A 17894-nucleotide genomic window follows, 5' to 3' on the forward strand; every position below is an offset into this window, starting at 1 on the left:
CCTCTCTCTCTCTCTCTCTCTTCTTCTCTCTCTCCCTCTCTCCTCTCCCTCTAAACCCGCTCTCTCTCTCTCTCTCTCTCTCTCTCTCTCTCTCTCCTCGTATAATTAAAGTAATCAGATATGATTATAATTTTAATCTCTTCATAGATTTACGAGAACTGAAAATTTAATATGAATTCAAGCTCGAGATATGATTGACTTGAGAAATCTTCGCAGTTTACGTCGAGATGCGTTCGAAATAGTTCCCATATTACGAAAACTATGTTCGGAAATTAGTTTAACATACAAATGTCCTTGAAATACTGACTGCGGATAAACGACGCAATATTGGGCTAGGTTAGGGGCCGTGACGTGAAGAGTACACAAATTACATAACATGCAGTATGCAGTATGCGTAGAAACAGCTGCAGTGCAGTATAGCGGTGTTGGTTGACGAGCAGAGATGTGCATTTTATCACGACGATTTTACGTTCAGTTGATGCAGACATGCGTTTATTTTGGCACATTATTACGATAGTATTTTCTAGCTGGGGGACTTTAAAAATAATTTTCTAAAATAAAAGTACATAGAACAGCTAGTTGACGGGAAAAAGAAGAATGATCTTACCTGAAGAAGGATAGGATTGATCTCGATTATCATCCGAAGTTCCTGATGTTTTAGATCCATCTGATCCTGATCCAGCTGAAATAATGAAAAATGAAACAAACTTTAACAACATTCTGTACCAAATACATAGGACCTTGTCCGCTTTGACCAATGACCATGTGAGATCCTCTGTCTGTATTCTACAACTTGGATGGCCGCATCATTTGCTAGCAGCAGGTCTAGAAGGGTATATTCTATTCTACTTACAATCATAGCAAGACTCGGTCACAAACATAGGACCTTGTCCGCTTTGACCAATGGCCATGTGAGATCCTGTTTCTGTATTCTGCAACTTGGATGGCCGCATCATTTGCTAGCAGCAGGTCTAGAAGGGTATATTCTATTCTACTTACAATCATAGCAAGACTCGGTCACAACAAAGCGGACAACTTTGACCAATGACCATGTGAAATCCTCTTTCTGTATTCTGCAACTTGGATCGCCGCATCATTTGCTAGCAGCAGGTCTAGAAGGGTATATTCTATTCTACTTACAATCATAGCAAGACTCGGTCACAATCAACTCCTCCAGTTTGCCATACAGGTTCTCTCCCAGCTTCTGATACTTCTTGATAAAGTCCGACTTCTTCATCTCCAGAAGCTTGGGCCCATCCAGGTCCTCCGGAAACATGTGGAGGGGGAACTTGCTCGCCGGCAGTCCAATGTCCGGACTGATGGTTCGAAACCAGTTCCGGACGTCGGTGCTCGTCCATAGTTTGATGGATTTGCCTCGCCATGAATAAGTGCCGGATGTGTCCGCTATAAATTCGGAACCGGAAGAGAATACTTTATTGGAAGTGAATTTTGAATTATATCACTTTATTGGCATCGAATAAACAACACTTCCTAAGCGCTGAGATAGAGATACACTAGAAGAGGGAAAGAGGGGAGGAGAGGGAGAGGAGAGGTGGAGGAGGGAGTTGGAAAGAAAAGTAATTATTGGATGTGAATTTTGAATTATAACACTTTATTGGCATCGAATAAACAACACTTTTTAAGCGCTGAGATACACTAGAAGAGGGAAAGAGGGGAGGAGAGGGAGAGGAGAGGTGGAGGAGGGAGTTGGAAAGAAAAGTAGGGAAGGGTTGAGAGGGAGGGGGAGGAAGGTAAGATGCACTAGAAGAGGGAAAGAGGGGAGGAGAGGGAGAGGAGAGGTGGAGGAGGGAGTTGGAAAGAAAAGTAGGGAAGGGTTGAGAGGGAGGGGGAGGAAGGTAAGATGGGAAGAGGAGGAGAGGGAGAGAAGGAGACGGAGAGGAGAGGTGGAGGAGGGAGTTGGAAAGAAAAGTAGGGAAGGGTTGAGAGGGATATTACTGACATGATATTGTTATGTGCAAAACCTACCAGTTTTTCCCAGACCACGCCACGGGGCCCGTCAGCGAATTCAAGGGCACAGACAAGACTTGCTAGTCAAATTCAGTGCATGTAGGTCTGTAGGTAAATATTAACCAGGCACACAAACACTTGTGAGTACCTGATTATTAATACTGACATGATATTGTTCAAAACCTACCAGTTTTTCCCAGACCACACCACGGGGCCCGTCAGCGAATTCAAGGGCACAGACGATACTTGCTAGACAAATTCAGTGCTGAAACAGCTGAAAATAATACTGTCAAGCGTGCCGGGAGCCGCGCGAACGTCAAGAGTTCGAAGCGCCGCCCGGCCTATTTTAACACGAAATGGAGTTTCAAGGTTTTTCGGCATTAAAACATTAACGAAGGATGAGGAAGAAGAAGAATAAGTAGGAAGAAGAGGTGAAATGATAAAAGAATACACTACCTTTTTCTTAACGGGCGATTTCTTCTCGCTGGATTGATGAGGAGGTACCGGTGTTGTGTCTTTCGCCTTGGCGGCCCTACCATCAGGGGTTGAGTCTCTGGGTTTATTCGTCTGGGGTTTTGCCCTTGGGTCGCCGCGGTCATCAGGTTCCCGCTCGTGACACGTGGGTGCGCTGAGATCATTGTCACGAGGTGTGAGTTTCCTATAGAGATCAATATGGTGGAGAGGAGGGGGAGGGGGGATGGTTTTAGTGCGTGGAATGGGATTGGGGTCAGACTTGTGTTTGGTGACGTCTTTGTTGGGAGAGGTCTCATAGTAACCCCTAGACACAGGATGGACGGACTGAGGGTAGCTAGGATAATACGGGTAGGGGACATGGTGTGTGGTGGGGGGAGGGGGAGTGGGAGGTTTTCTCCTCTGAGGGGAGGGACTAGGATACGAACTCGCGTACTCATCAGTCCTAGTGGCGTACTGATGACTAGTGTCGGGTTCCAGCTTGATAGGATGGCCATAGCTGATCTTACTATCCGAGGAGGCGAGGGTTCGATTCCTGTCGTGAGGAACATAGTCACCAGGGGAGTCCATATTAGTCAGTGTAGAGGTTCTCTCATGAGGAGGTGGGTGATAGTTACAGTAGTTCTGTGAAGGGTAGCTGTAGTTACTGGTGATGTCCAGGTTGGGCTCATACTTGATAGGATGTACATACTGATAGCCAGCATGGGGTAAGGTGTAGTGGGGTTCAGGTTTCCCCGGGGATGCGTAGAGGTTCTCTCATGAGGAGGTGGATGATAGTTACAGTAGTTCTGTGAAGGGTAGCTGTAGTTACTGGTGGTATCCAGGTTGGGCTCATACTTGATAGGATGTACATACTGATAGCCAGCATGGGGTAAGGTGTAGTGGGGTTCAGGTTTCCCCGGGGAATGATAGTTACAGTAGTTCTGTGAAGGGTAGCTGTAGTTACTGGTGATATCCAGGTTGGGCTCATACTTGATAGGATGTACATACTGATAGCCAGCATGGGGTAAGGTGTAGTGGGGTTCAGGTTTCCCCGGGGATGTTTTATCATGGAGGGGGGTATAGGTAGCAGGGGGGGAGTCATGGGAGAGGGGGAGGTTTGTACTAGAGGAGAAGTTATTGTACGAAGGTGTAGGGTTGAGATAGTAGTTTGAACTTGAGTGATGACTATCATGATAGTTCTGATGGTGAGCGTGGTGAGAAGTTGGATGGGTGTCGGTGACGGAGGTGTTACTATTAGAGGTGAATATGGTGGCGAACTCATCTTCGTTATGATCAGGTGGGAGAGAGGAGGAGTTGAGATCTGAAACAGATACAAGAATAAATTATCCACAACTAAATAATAAATATGAATAAGGGACATTATAATAAAGTAATTAATAAACATGGGTAAGTCAATCAAGTTTGCTATTAATACACAAAGTAAGTTATAAAATTAAGTGTTAATAAAAACAACTAGTTTTCCCCCTTCTTCTGATGAGATTAATAATAAAAGGAACATGATTCAAGTGGATCTAATTAACACAAATATCTGTGAAAAGTTAAAGTTATATACTTATCTCGTTACTAAGTACTGTTATGTATCAAATAGCACTTGAGACGAGCTACTCTAAAAGGTAATATGAGATGAGATATTTATTTATAATACATTTTAATGTAAACCTTGCATCTAGTTTATTTTTCATAATTCGTTGGATATTTCCAGACGAAACCTCTTTTCCCCAAGTTTTGATGACCATTCTCAATTCTCATTTGAATCCTAGCTACTTTCTATTATTTACTTTGGTGTGGTGATGTTATGTGTTATGTTGATGTTCTCTTTCAGGGGTTTGTTCATTTTGCCTTTTGTAATTCACATTCATGAGTGATACGAAGTATGTATGTAAATTTGTAAATAGTGTTGTAGAATTTCTTCATTTTAACATCCCACTCGGCAACTCTCTTTCCACTGGACTCGACAGTTACAGCCTGTATTGAACCACTTATTTCGGTCAACATCTACTTTGGATAAAAACTAATGAATTATTTAACAGCCCACAAGAAAAAAAAAACACCATATTGGCACTCTGGAAAGTTATCACTTGATTTTATTTCCGTATACATGCTGCTAATTAGAACCACGATGGAATAAAACCATGTTGTAAAATAACTAGATCTATTTGTGTTAAATGGAAATGTATTTAAAACTAAGTTACAAAATGAAATCTTTATTAATAATATCATTATCACCAAAATGTATACAACCTATGTGTATCTTGAATTTTTAAACGAGCCCAGATTTCGAGGAAAGTTGACATTGGATTAAGAAAAAATTATCGATTAAAAAATCATAAAATACAAAAATCAAAATTAGTCAATTGCTTAATCCATAAAAGATTAACTTTCATCTCAAAGTGTAAGAACAAGCATCAAGTCGAGCATGTAAAAAGTTTGTTTGTTAAGCATTGCAAGTTACAAGTCGCCAATTAGTAAAACCTTGCAAATCTTTTTTTTTTTTTTTTTACTGCCCGTGAGGAAAGTTGACATTGGATTAAGAAAAAATTATCGATTAATAAATCATAAAATACAAAAATCAAAATTAGTCAATTGCTTAATCCATAAAAGATTAACTTTCATCTTTCATCTCAAAGTGTAAGACCAAGCATCAAGTCGAGCATATAAAAAGTTTGTTTGTTAAGCATTGCAAGTTACAAGTCGCCAATTAGTAAAACCTTGCAAATCTTTTTTTTTTTTTTTTTTTTTACTCCGAGGAAAGTTGACATTGGATTAAGAAAAAATTATCGATTAAAAAATCATAATATACAAAAATCAAAATTAGTCAATTGCTTAATCCATAAAAGATTAACTTTCATCTCAAAGTGTAAGACCAAGCATCAAGTCGAGCATGTGAAAAGTTTGTTTGTTAAGCATTGCAAGTTACAAGTCGCCAATTAGTAAAACCTTGCAAATCTTTTTTTTTTTTTACTGCCCGAATTCGACCCCATCATCTTTGGTATGGTCGAATCCCCATTGGTTCTTTTCTGAGTCCTGAACTTCTGACCACCCTGTAAATTATTCGCCATTGGATTGAGAATTGATGAAGAGATGAGAATCAAGCAAAGATGTTCTTGAATTAATTTGCTACACGACAAAATTTACAGTTCAGCTAAGAATCCATTCACCAGTTCATCACTAAACTCAGATTTTTTACTCTTACTTCTTCTTGATTTCCTCCTTCCTCAGAATCAAGCAAAGATGTTCTTGAATTAATTTGCTACACGACAGAATTTACAGTTCAGCTAAGAATCCATTCGCCAGTTCATCACTAAACTCAGATTTTTTACTCTTACTTCTTCTTGATTTCCTCCTTCCTTAAAATTAGCCAAATTGGATAAAATTTCAAGTTTTTGGAGGCAGCAGGAGTAAGGCCATCTTAAGGCCAGCCACTGAGCTTGAGTGGCTGGCATAAGGGCTAATATGAAGCCCAACATAGTCCCTAGTCGACCTCTGTACAATAATACCGTAAGTAGACCGTTTAACGAGAAAAAATTCATGGGAATATCTAGGATTGTCAAATAAAAACAAAAAGATAGGAATCGAGTACAATATACTATTGCTTAAATCCAGATCAGGGGTTCTTGGTTCTTCGTCTTTAAAACTGGCGGAAATCTTGGGGTCCGCGGGCTATAGGGAAACGTGTGTCCAAACATCCATCCATGTCGTGTGTCCAACAGACCAGGCGTCCATCGTGTTCAACAGACCAGGCGTCCATCGACGGGATTAATCTATGATGTCGAGGCAGTGTGGATGGTTCAGTCTACAACGATTGACATCAACGTCAATCGACGGGCGGTCGACCATGTGTGGTCACACCTTTAGAAACCACTGATCTACATATTCTACATACATGCAGTGTTGTTTACAATTTCGCGTCTCTCATAGAACAATAAATAAAATGGCATGTACACTGAGTATGACGTGACAATGACAGAAAGAATACCAAATGAAATGCATGCACTAAACACTTGAATAATCACACATTGAAACACTTGAATAACTACTCCGTCACCGAAAATAGATGACAGAGACGGAATTTTCACTATTGTTCCCGGTCCCGCCCCCACCTTCCCATTTTGTGACAATTTTTAGAAAAACAAGGGCGGTGTCTTTCTAAAAATTGGGGATACGGTAGAATGCTATTTTTTTCAAGAGGTTTGACAGAGGGAACTGTAACTGAAAGCGAAGAGAGAAGGAAGACAGGATAGGAGAAAGCCAGCCGTTCCGAGAACGAACCTTATTTGATCAGGATAAAATCCGCCCCGGGCCGCCCGGGCGGGAATCGAACCCGCGGCCCAGCGCTTACAAGGAAGACGCGCTACCCTCCAAGCTAACTAGGCTGGCTAATGTGCCTCTTCAATTCTACAAACTAAAAAAAAAAAAAAGACTCATTTTTCGATCTACGAGCCTGGAGTCTCGGGTCTCGGCAAAGAAACAAGACCTACCTCAAGCAAAAGAGTATTAATGGCAGTGTTAGCATGAGCAATTTAATGATTATGATGCACAAACTGCACAATGTGCTACGGAAGTGCAATTAGATGTATTTTTATGACGTTCTATGCAGAATCTGTGTTAAGTAGAACTCGTAAACAAGTGGAACAGTAATCAAGTGCCTCATTTGTGTTGTCACCTAATTAATTACTACAATATACTATACAATACATTGTATAGATGTATAGCCTAGGCCAATTGATAGGGTTTCTCTTCTTAACAGGGCCGTAGACAGGGGGGTCCATCCGGTCCCATTTGCCCCGGGGCAAGGTCTCAAGGGGGGTGCAGAACCAGCACTTCTTAAAGGAAAATAAAACACAAGCATCTATGTATGTAGTATTGATTATAAAAAAATGTTGCGAGGAGGTGTGATTGTTAGGGTTTGATCTGATTGGGCTGTGACCGAGCCTGATCTGATACATATAAGGCATTTTTATTTATATTTACAGATACATAGGTATTAGGCAGGCATGTATAGTATAGTAAAAACTTTATTGGTTATCCTTAGCCGAAAGCAATAGTATGGTTACAGAATGGCAGTCAAAATATGATTAGTGATTATGATTACGTTTTTCTTTACGAATATGCTAATTCCATAGATAGTAGATAGGTATTTATACCCTGATTTATGGGGGAGGGATCAATTGGTAATTAGATAGGTAATTTAGACCCTATGGCAGACGCACTAACCTCCAAGGTTAGCAGACGCGCAAACCTCCAAGGCTACCTAAGCTGGCGAAGGTTACAATAGATCAGTTGCGCTTACTTGGGTGATGTTTCAAAGTCATAGAGCAGGAAAAATGAGGACCAACGGAATTTCACTTTCCTTATCCGTGTGTTGGAAGGATTGGAGTTTAAAACCCCCGCCCATAAAAATCTCAATGTGGATAAAAACTCATACATATCACATGTATAGTATAGTAAAAACTTTATTGGTTATCCTTAGCCGAAAGCAATAGTATGGTTACAGAATGAGAGTCAAAATATTATTAGTGATTATGATTACGTTTTTCTTTACGAATACGCTAATTCCATAGATAGTAGATAGGTATTTATACCCTGATTTATGGGGGAGGGATCAATTGGTAATTAGATAGGTAATTTAGACCCTAGTAAATCAAAATTTTGAATAAGGTGTACCTTCAAAATCAAGCCCCCCCAAAAATTTAGGCAAGAACCGCCTATGTTAAAGTACTAGTAAAAATACCTAGTAATTGAAAAAACAGGGAAAGCAAAGAGGAAAATTGAAAAATAAATTTAGAATTGAGGAGAATAGTTCAACTCATCCCTTCGGGCAGTGGCCCTTACACCTAAGCCTCAGAGTGGGCTTGTTAGGTATAGAGTTAAGCTGGAATAATAAGGTAACTTACCGCATGGCTCGACTGAACTTCTCATAGTTGTACGTCTCATTATGTTTGGTATCGATACGCTCCCGTAGGCGATGACATCACATCAAATGTCCCGAGCAAAGCTCCCTCGCAGGCAACACATTAATATGTTTGTGCGCATACGTTTCTGCGCATTTCTTTCTGCTCCTCCGCAAGCGCGCTTGCATACTGGTGCTACCTAGCGGACGAAAAAAACAACTACGTAAAGTCTGACGTCACACATCTTTGAACTCTTTCATTGGAACGGAAAATAAAAATTGAATTTTCGACCTTTTACAGTTATTTTTTCCCCTATCGAGTGACTGGGTTTCCGAACTCTATGCATATCCTAAATCAGGGGAAATAACCCATAAATAGAGTTCTTACACCCTAACTTACGGCACCCTATCGCTAATTTTTTTCTCAGTGTATAGCTTACCTATCTATACCTTTCTCAATGACTTACCTACTATGATGTAACTTACCTATCTCAATGGCTTACCTACTATCATGACAATTACCCACACGGATGTAGGTTAAAAGTGGCTAATCGTTTCCTACATGCAACTTTAACCTTTTTTTTTTTAACGAAAAAAACAAGCCGAACCTATATGATTGCTGTTAGTAACAAAAGCGGCATACAGTGTTGCCATTCGTAGCAATGAAACAACTGCTACATTAGACGCATGTGGTCTGTGTCGTAGCATGCCCATCCCATAGTATGCCTCTCATCAGGTAGGCGAGCCCGAGGGCGAAGAGAGAAGGAAGATAGGATAGGAGAAAGCCAGTCGTTCCAAGAACGAATCTTATTCGTTCAGGATAAAATCCGCCCCGGGCTGGAAACAAATACGCGACCTAGCGGTTACAAGGCAGACCGTAGACGCGCTACTCTGCAAGCTAACAAAGCTGGATAAAGCATTGGACTGGTAACCTAGAGGAATGTGGTTCGAATTCCAGCAGGGACAGAAAATACATAATTAAATAATTGACTCAAGATTATCAATTCATTCCTTGTAATCCTATCTAATTTGCTTGGGTTTGTATATACCCATAATTAAATAATTGACTCAAGATTATCAATTCATTCCTTGTAATCCTATCTAATTTGCTTGGGTTTGTATATACCATTATTTGTTGAGCTAGATGATTGCAGTTCTAGTTGAAATTAGCTTCCTAAGATATGTTTATGTAATTGCATAAAATTTATGTGTAATTGCAGTGTAAATGTTTATGTAATTGCATAAAATTAATGCGTTTAAACATCAAAAAAAAAGATAAGAAAATTTTACAGACCGTCACTGATAAAAGTAAATAGATTTTTTTTTTTTTTTTTTTTTTTTTTGAACTATAAACGTTGAAAAAGGGTTCCTCCTTCTAGGAAAGTTTTTTTTTTTTTTTTTTTATGAACTATAAACGTTGAAAAAGGGTTCCTCCGTCTAGGAAAGGACCTTGATATGGGATATGGGGTCCTTGAATATTGATGTAGGTCTGTAGGTAAATATTAACCAGGCACACAAACACTACTTGTGAGTACCTGATTATTAATACTGACATGATATTGTTCAAAACCTACCAGTTTTTCCCAGACCACGCCACGGGGCCCGTCAGCGAATTCAAGGGCACAGACAAGACTTGCTAGTCAAATTCAGTGCTGAAACTGCAGAAAATAATACTGTCAAGCGTGCCGGGAGCCGCGCGAACGTCAAGAGTTCGAAGCGCCGCCCGGCCTATTTTAACACGAAATGGAGTTGGCCAATCTTATAGTATAGGAGAAAAATAGAAAGTAATAAAACCCCAGGGGGGGGGTCTAAATTTGGCCCTGGTATTAGGTATAACTTTCAATCGAATAATTAGTTTACCGCTAGAAAACTTCTAAGCTTCTAATTCTAACACATGATTTTTATGCAGGTCAAAACTTCGATGAAACAGTGGAAGAAATAGAAGAAAAGTAAATGCCGATTTTAGTCATCATTAGCTGATAGGTTCTAATGTCCGTCACTCTATCCGATATCTGTCATGTAATAATAATGATAATAATAATAATAATAAGGTTTATTCAGTTTCTTCACAAATCTCATCGTGTTCCTATATAAGTACATATTAAAGAATAACAAAATGTTTTTCAACAACTTTTATCTGAATTTCAATCTGAAGTAGGTACATATCAGTATGTGATCTTATATCGAACCTCCAAAAGGAATCATGAAAGAAATTAAACTTTAATGAGTCAACCAATTTTGGTCATAAAGAGATTGTTTCTTCTTCATTATTTATTCTTTTCAAGGCTGAAGGAACAGGTTATCAGCGATTTTACTACCGTTTAATTAATTTAATTAGTGTCTGTAATTATACCTGGTGCTGTAATTGTAATGGACAATTACCATTCGTTTACAACAGCAAAAAAATGTAAGTTATCGATGTCTAGAAAAATTCTAACGTGGTACTTCAAACAGGCAATCCCGCCTTAAAAGTGATGTATACATATTCACGCCCTCAGTATTAATTTTCTTAGTTTATATTAAAAAAAAAAAAAAAAAAAAAAAAAACCCGGAAAAAATTTTTTAATCCAAAAAAAAAAAAAAAAAAAAATTATAAAAAAAAAGTAAAAATAGGGCCGCGAACCACCTCATCAAATTCCTCATGGTCAAATCAGTAAAAACAGTGTCTGCTGGAAAAGAGAACCCTCAACCTCCACTATAGGAAAGCTATCCTATTACAACGATGACCATACTCAAGGGAAAGTTGCCTAGGTCGGCGAGATGACATTGTAATTCGACTTTAGAGATTTTTCACTTGTAACTGTTTTTTTTTTTTTTTTTTTTTTTTTTTTTAGACCCACAGTCACTAATTTACCAGTTCAAGTATTGGCAGTGGTACCACAGTACCACCACGAATTCTACTTTTTTTATGAATTAGAAAGGAATCACATACGGAAATACTTATTTAAGAAAAAATAAAATACGAAAGTGCGAGATGTCTTTCTTGAAGGGCAATTTAGGCATTTTTTGTCTTTTATCTGCCTTGGTTTTTTTTTTTTTTTTTTGTCTGTGCCTTACGTTTAGGGCGATATCTCTGGAGTCTCGAGTTGAATTTTGATTTTTGGTGAAATTAGGCAAAACTTTCAACACATTAAATAAAGGATATCAACTTATCTACTGACGAGTATTCGACCTCCATTGTCCTTCAGAGCGTCTGGGTTCCACAGCAGAACCATAGGGGCACCATTGCGCGGAGTTTCAGTCTATAAAGTGAACTCCAAGTTAAGAGTATCTAAACCACTACTAGTCTATTCAATTAAGATTAAATAGAGAAAAAAATGTTTTTTAAACGCGCCCCCCAGAAAAAAAAAAAAAAAAAAAAAAAATGTCCTGGCAAATAGGACAACTTTCATTCAGAATACCATAGGAGTGATTTGTCATTCCGCCAAGGTTCGAACCCACAACTAACGGATCAAGTCCAATGGAATATTCACCACACGACTAGCTTCTTCGGTTTAATATCAAGATATAATTATTATATTAATAAATTATATTACGGATTAAGGCAGATTACCAGCGGGTAGCTAGATCCTACTCCATTTCAACCATTTTTTACTATGCTAATTTCTAATTAGCTTTCTTACTATATTAAGCCAATATTTGTCATGTACATAAAATAATAACTATGTATGGATAGAAAACATACTTGGGTAGTTATGAACGCAAACGCAGACGCTAAGTATGCAGTCTGTCAAGCAGGAATGCTTATCACAATATCACAAGTGAATTGCATGGATCCTGAATCCTGACCTAGCACATTAGAAAATGATAAAAAACATGGATGCTTATCGCAAGTGGATTGCATAGATCCTGACCTAGCACATTGCAATATAATAAAAAAACACTCATTGAGCCTAGTATTGGAAATACTCACTTGCATCCGAATAGTGCAGAATCAGCTGATTGACGCTCTGATGAATTTTGATTTTTGGTGAAATTAGGCAAAACTTTCAACACAATAAATAAAGGATATCAACTATCTACTGACGAGTATTCGACCTCCATTGTCCTTCAGACGTCTGGGTTCCACAGACCATAGGGGCACCATTGCGGAGTTCAGTCTAAAGTGAACTCAAGTTAAGAGTATCTAAACCACTACTAGTCTATTTCAATTAAGATTAAAATAGCAAAATATGTATTTGAAACGCGTCCTCCAGCAAAAAAAAAAAAAAAAAAAAAAAACCCTGGCAAAAAGGAAAAATTTTCTTACAAAACCCCAAGAAAAAAAAAAAAAATGTCCTGGCAAATAGGACAACTTTCATTCAGAATACCATAGGAGTGATTTGTCATTCCGCCAAGGTTCGAACCCACAACTAACGGATCAAGTCCAATGGAATATTCACCACACGACTAGCTTCTTCGGTTTAATATCAAGATATAATTATTATATTAATAAATTATATTACGGATTAAGGCAGATTACCAGCGGGTAGCTAGATCCTACTCCATTTCAACCATTTTTTACTATGCTAATTTCTAATTAGCTTTCTTATTATATTAAGCCAATATTTGTTATGTACATAAAATTATAACTATGTATGGATAGAAAACATACTGGGGTAGTTATGAACGCAAACGCAGACGCTGAGTATGCAGTCTGTCAAGCAGGAATGCTTATCACAATATCACAAGTAGTCCAGTAAGATGGGGATTTTTCCAGGAAAAAATTCCCAAAGTTTTTTTCTCGACGGTTTTATATGTATTTTTTGGCGCTGAATGGGTAGTTATGAACGCAAACGCAGACGCTGAGTATGCAGTCTGTCAAGCAGGAATGCTTATCACAATATCACAAGTGAATTGCATGGATCCTGAATCCTGACCTAGCACATTAGAAAATGATAAAAAACATGGATGCTTATCGCAAGTGAATAGCATAGATCCTGATGTAGCACATTGCAATATAATAAAAAAAAAAAACACTCATTGAGCCTAGTATTGGAAATACTCACTTGCATCCGAATAGTGCAGAATCAGCTGATTGACGCTCTGATAGATGAACATGGATGCTTATCACAAGTGAATTGCATAGATCCTGACCTAGCACACTGTAATATAATAAAAAAACACTCATTGAGCCTAGTATTGGAAATACTCACTTGCATCCGAATAGTGCAGAATCAGCTGATTGACGCTCTGATAGATGAAAATCCCGTAGTCCGCACTCTTCTTGGCGTAATCATTCCCGCTGAGCAGCAACAACCGCATGCCATCGAAGTCTTCGAACTCCGTGAACGGAAATTTGTCCAGCGGAATGTGGTGTTCCTTGCACAGATGCAGCAGCCAATGGTAAACGTCGAGGCCGGTCCAATCAGAGAGGTTCTTCTTCCTCCAGGTATTGGTGTGCAGGATTGGCGAATCCGCCACCCGAATGTTGCCATCTTCGAGTTCATCTTTGACGGCGGGTTCTACTTGAGATGTTATGCCCACCACGGCCGGGACCACTGAAACTCAGAAACGCAGCCTGATCAAATTTCAAATCTAATGTGCCGCAAGCGAAATTTTTCAAAAAAGTATGCATTGCAGATGTCTGAAGCTTAGATAATTCTAGAAATTTTTCAACATTACAGCTGAACACTAAAAGGAGCAAAAATAAAGAAGATCGCCGCGCCGCAGGCAAATTTTTTGAAAATTTTGATTTATAACCCTTCAGAAAAATAATAATAAAAATCCTCTCAACACATTTTCATTTTCTTCCACATTTTTTGAATAATGTTTCTTTTTCTTGATTTTTCCTTAAAAATCGAAATGAGCTCGCGGGCCACACGAAAGGAGCTCGAGGGCCGCACTTTGTGCACACCTGCTCTAGACTGATAGGACCTCTAAATGAATCTAATCCGAGTCAAAAGCAGGACCATGACCTACCTCCTTGTCTACCTACTTGAGTACGTAAGCGTTCCATGCAATGTAGGTGTACTGGTATAACGAGGAAAAATACTTATTTGATCAGGATAAAATCCGCCCCGGGCCGCCCGGGCGGGAATCGAACCCGCGGCCCAGCGCTTACAAGGAAGACGCGCTACCCTCCAAGCTAACTAGGCTGGCTAATGTGCCTCTTCAATTCTACAAACTAAAAAAAAAAAAAAGACTCATTTTTCGATCTACGAGCCTGGAGTCTCGGGTCTCGGCAAAGAAACAAGACCTACCTCAAGCGAAAGAGTATTAATGGCAGTGTTAGCATGAGCAATTCAATGATTATGATGCACAAACTGCACAATGTGCTACGGAAGTGCAATTAGATCTATTTTTATGACGTTCTATCATCTGTGTTAAGTAGAACTCGTAAACAAGTGGAACAGTAATCAAGTGCCTCATTTGTGTTGTCACCTAATTAATCACTACAATATACTATACAATACATTGTATAGATGTATAGCCTAGGCCAATGTTTTTCTCAAAAGATGAAGATGACACACATAAATCAGAAAATAAACTATAGCGCCGCAGGCTTTTTTTTTATTATTTTTCAATCTTTCAGAAACGCAGCCTGATCGAATTTCAAATCTAATGTGCCGCAAGCGAAATTTTTCAAAAAAGTATGCATTGCAGATGTCTGAAGCTTAGATAATTAATTCTAGAAATTTTACCTCAACATTACAGCTGAACACTAAAAGGAGCAAAAATAAAGAAGATCGCCGCGCCGCAGGCAAATTTTTTGAAAATTTTGATTTATAACCCTTCAGAAAAATAATAATGAAAATCCTCTTAACACATTTTCATTTTCTTCCACATTTTTTGAATAATGTTTCTTTTTCTTGATTTTTCCTTAAAAATTGAAATGATCTCGCGGGCCACACGAAAGAAGCTCGAGGGCCGCACTTTGTGCACACCTGCTCTAGACTGATAGGACCTCTAAACTCTAAATGAATCTAATCCGAGTCAAAAACAGGACCATGACCTACCTCCTTGTCTACCTACTTGAGTACGTAAGCGTTCCATGCAATGGTTTTTAAAAGAAAATAAAACACAACCATCTATGTATGTAGTATTGTTTATAAAAAATGTTGCGAGGAGGTGCGATTGTTAGGATTTGATCTGATTGGGCTGTGACCGAGCCTGATCTGATACATATAAGGCATTTTTATTTATATTTACAGATACATAGGTATTAGGCAGGAATATTCTAACGGTGCAGAATTGATTAGATTATAATTATGATTACTGGTAACAGGCAACATGAGTAACAGCTATTCTTGACGGTCATGATCAGGCGCATTATAATAATATATGATAAATTATATATCTCATACTGAATAACTATGATATAGATAGATAGTTATATATCGCATACAGAATAACTATGATATTACAGGTACTTATAAGTTCTGCCAGAAATTATAAGTACCTGTAATCTCAATAATATCGTTCGAGAGACATAGGCAGGGCCATATCCACGATTTTCTCGAGGGGGGAGGGGCAGAAAGTCCTAACATTAATGGACCGGGGAGGATGCTCCAAATTTTCGGAGTCTGACCTAAGGTAAAGGAGAAAAATGAAGCTCGGCCCTGGCCATAGGTACCATAGGTACTCGAAAACATAGGTGTGAATATGGCTTGCCTTGGTTCTCTGATGAGTGAGGGAGATATCGATTTCCTTCCAAAATCGACTATCGATTTCCTAAAACCTTGATCTTTGTTTGGGACAAAGATTGACGGTCATGATCAGGCGCATTATAATAATACATCATAAATAAAATTATATATCTCATACTGAATAACTATGATACAGGTACTTACAAGTTCTGCCAGAACTTATAAGTACCTGTGCCTATCTCAATAATATCGTTCGAGAGACATAGGCAGGGCCATATCCACGATTTTCTCGAGGGGGGAGGGGCAGAAAGTCCTAACACTAATGGACCGGGGAGGATGCTCCAAATTTTCGGAGTCTGACCTAAGGTAAAGGAGAAAAATGAAGATCGCCCCCTCTCTAAATACGGCCTTGGCCATAGGTACCTACTTGAAAACATAGGTATGGTGAATATTGCTTGCCTTGGTTCTCTGATGAGTGAGGGAGATATCGATTTCCTATTTTCCTTCCAAAATCGACTATCGATTGTTTGGGACAAAGATATCACATTCCTTAAAGATTACATATACCTGATGGACTGGCATTTCATCCCCTGCAAGACCGCCTGAGGGATTTGCTTCACTCTAAAATCGGTCCAAAAGTGTCCAAAAGTTCTCGGCCCTGGTCATAGGTACCTACTCGAAAACATGGGTGTGAATATGGCTTGCCTTGCAGGTTCTCTGATGAGTGAGGGAGATATCGATTTCCTTCCAAAATCGACTATCGATTTCCTAAAACCTTGATCTTTGTTTGGGACAAAGATATCACATTCCTTAAAGATTACAGATACCTGATGGACTGGCATTTCATCCCCTGCAAGACCGCCTGAGGGATTTGCTTCACTCTAAAATCGGTCCAAAAGTGTCCAAAAGTTCAACCTATCTTTCCTATTAGACATACTAGATATGCCGAATTTTCCGTTCATATACATTACAGAACAAACTCTGGGTCTTTAAAACACAGACGGTTTTGTAATGAAAATTTTATCAGACTGGTTCAGGATAATAAATCGAATTTTATGGGAGTGTGTTTTCTTTAAGTACTACAAGATGTTCATTTAATTTCGTGTTTCTATTGCACTTCCTAATACACTTGTGTAAGTAGACCTTAAAGAATGTCAATAACTTGAAAAGTCTGATCAGTAGGTATCAAAAACAAGCCCCAGCGCAGAAGGAAGAACATTAATGTCTACGATCTTGACATTGAAATAAAAAGAATCAATTGAAAAATAAAATATGTAGTAAATAATGAAGCAGAAAGTAAAATACTGAATTGAGGGGATTTGTCAATAAGTTATTACAAGGCGATAAATACATAATAAAGTGGATTTTTTTTTTTTTTAAATAACTTGAAAAGTCTGATCAGTAGGTATCAAAAACAAGCCAGCGCAGAAGGAAGAACATTAATGTCTACTTGTCTACGATCTTGACATTGAAATAAAAAGAATCAATTGAAAAATAAAATATGTAGTAAATATTGAAGCAGAAAGTAAAATACTGAATTGAATTGAGGGGATTTGTCAATAAGTGCTATTACAGGGCGATAAATACATAATAAAGTGGATTTTCTTTTTTTTTTTTCATTTTCTAACGGTGCAGAATTGATTAGATTATAATTATGATTACTGGTAACAGGCAACATGAGTAACAGCTATTCTTGACGGTCATGATCAGGCGCATTATAATAATACATCATAAATTATATATCTCATACTGAATAACTATGATATAGATAGATAGTTATACATATATCGCATACAGAATAACTATGATACATGTACTTACAAGTTCTAGAACTTATAAGTACCTGTGCCTATCTCAATAATATCGTTCGAAAGACATAGGCAGGGCCATATCCACGATTTTCTCGAGGGGGGAGGGGCAGCAAGTCCTAACACTAATGGACCGGGGAGGATGCTCCAAATTTTCGGAGTCTGACCTAAGGTAAAGGAGAAAAA

The 17894-nt window shown here is 38.6% G+C and overlaps 1 protein-coding gene across 1 annotated transcript in view; it reads right to left on the minus strand.

The window, feature by feature from the left end:
• Positions 1-17894, minus strand: part of LOC103515996 — a 62409-nt gene that overhangs the window by 4295 nt on the left and 40220 nt on the right. The window contains exons 3-7 of the mRNA XM_026828512.1: positions 13468-13812; positions 3251-3742; positions 2425-3194; positions 1141-1459; positions 608-682 (exon numbers count right to left, since the gene is read on the minus strand). Coding sequence (XP_026684313.1) covers positions 608-682; positions 1141-1459; positions 2425-3194; positions 3251-3742; positions 13468-13812 — 2001 coding nt within the window. The remainder of the gene's footprint in view (positions 1-607; positions 683-1140; positions 1460-2424; positions 3195-3250; positions 3743-13467; positions 13813-17894) is intronic.

The sequence above is a fragment of the Diaphorina citri genome, unplaced genomic scaffold (genome assembly GCF_000475195.1).
Source record: "Diaphorina citri unplaced genomic scaffold, Diaci psyllid genome assembly version 1.1 scaffold1460, whole genome shotgun sequence".
NCBI lineage: Eukaryota > Metazoa > Arthropoda > Insecta > Hemiptera > Psyllidae > Diaphorina > Diaphorina citri.